Source organism: Penaeus monodon, chromosome 30, assembly GCF_015228065.2.
Source record: "Penaeus monodon isolate SGIC_2016 chromosome 30, NSTDA_Pmon_1, whole genome shotgun sequence".
Taxonomy (NCBI): Eukaryota; Metazoa; Arthropoda; class Malacostraca; order Decapoda; family Penaeidae; genus Penaeus; species Penaeus monodon.
In genome coordinates, this window is record NC_051415.1 from 11,185,278 (window position 1) to 11,186,892 (window position 1,615).

At 34.7% G+C, this 1,615-nt stretch overlaps 1 protein-coding gene across 1 annotated transcript in view; it reads right to left on the reverse strand.

Moving 5' to 3' along the window:
• Positions 1-1,615, reverse strand: part of LOC119592519 (adenylate cyclase type 1-like) — a gene marked incomplete in the record, with an annotated part of 97,990 nt that overhangs the window by 17,275 nt on the left and 79,100 nt on the right. The window contains 3 exon segments of the mRNA XM_037941372.1: positions 467-653; positions 1,126-1,250; positions 1,370-1,586. Coding sequence (XP_037797300.1) covers positions 467-653; positions 1,126-1,250; positions 1,370-1,586 — 529 coding nt within the window.

Sequence of the window (1,615 nt, forward strand, 5' to 3'; positions counted from 1 at the left end):
CTAACTTTTAACATCTATGAAGTAATTTCCTGGCTTGCAGATAATTCCTATATTCACATGTTCATATTAGCTCTAGATATGATTCAAATCTGATATGTGTACTTTATTCATGTAGAACCTCAAAATTAGTTCCACAAGCCATTAACCTCACTGTGATGTCCTTATGTTTCAAAAATATTTTAATTAGCTTCTATACAAAAGAGCCACATTTTCCTAGACACCCTTACACTATATTTATGGGATGAGGAAATCAGCCATCAACTAAACCAACAGCTGTGTATCATGGATGAGTTTCATGTGATAAATAAAAAGGTGCTCTACATTTAAGCACTGTACACAGATCCTTACCACTTCCTTTTTACCACAAAGATAATACATCTATGAAACTCACACAACGAGCAACTGTAGGTATCTACTCTCTCCCTCAAACCTACCAACTATTTAGCAACTGCTATCACAAACTCACCATAACTCTGGAGATGAGGTGGTACCTTTGGTGGCCTAGAACCATCTTCAGCTTTAATTGTTGGGGCTTCTTTCCTATCGACTAAGAAGTATGTTGTCATTTCTCCCTTTCCTTTGACCTTAACCTTTCCACGGCATTGAAACTGGTAAGGTCCTTTGCGGAGAACTTGGTAAACCTCTTCAGTTACCTGCAGCAAGTAAATCAAATTTATATGCACTGTACCATTGTTTTTATTTATTTCTGATAAACTGTAATAGATCAAGAAATTATAAAAGTTTCCCAACTGTAGACAACAACTACTGCATAAAGTATTGGTAGATAACTACAGAGCCTTATGCACATAGTGCAGTTTTCTGTTTTTAAGATTACATTGTCAAGGAATTATTGAAACAATTATATACTTTCAGCTTATAGCAACATATCAAGTACACTGGATTTTGTTCCATCTCTATCATGGAACAATACTTATGTCAAAGAGAAAAAAAGGGGCTAGATTTTTTTTCATAATTGGTAAATTAGCTAATACCAAGCTACTAAATGCATATAAAATAATTATAGTTTTAAAAACCAATCTCCCTGCACATGTACAATAATTGCAGTATCTTAAAATTATATCAGAATATAACTACTTACCATCATAAAATGTCTAAAATTCTTACCTGAGTATGATTAGGAAGGCCTGTGGAATCCATACGACTGGCAACATTAACAGTGTTACCCCATATATCATATTGAGGCTTCCTTGCCCCAATGACACCAGCCACAACTGGTCCAATATTCATACCTAAAAGATAGTGCCATACTTTAATACAAGCTAAAACTTCAACATTAAAAGCAGAAAACAAAGAGTGATTATTTGTCTTTGGTACAAATATAAAGATTATCAAAGTAACCTCAACTTACCAACTCTCAATGTAAAGCTATTATAAGAATTTTCATTGATGCTTGCAAGTTTGTCTTTAAAGGCAAAGACTAGTTCAGTAAGCATCGTCATGTAGTAGTTTGCAGAGTCATCCTTGTCCAGTATTCTCATGTCAGGCATGAGACCCACAGCTGCCATGAAGGTAGATCCAACAGTTTTGATCTTGTCAATTGCTTTAAAACGTTCATCATCCAGCAGCTGTCCCCCAAGAGAAAAGTATATAATTA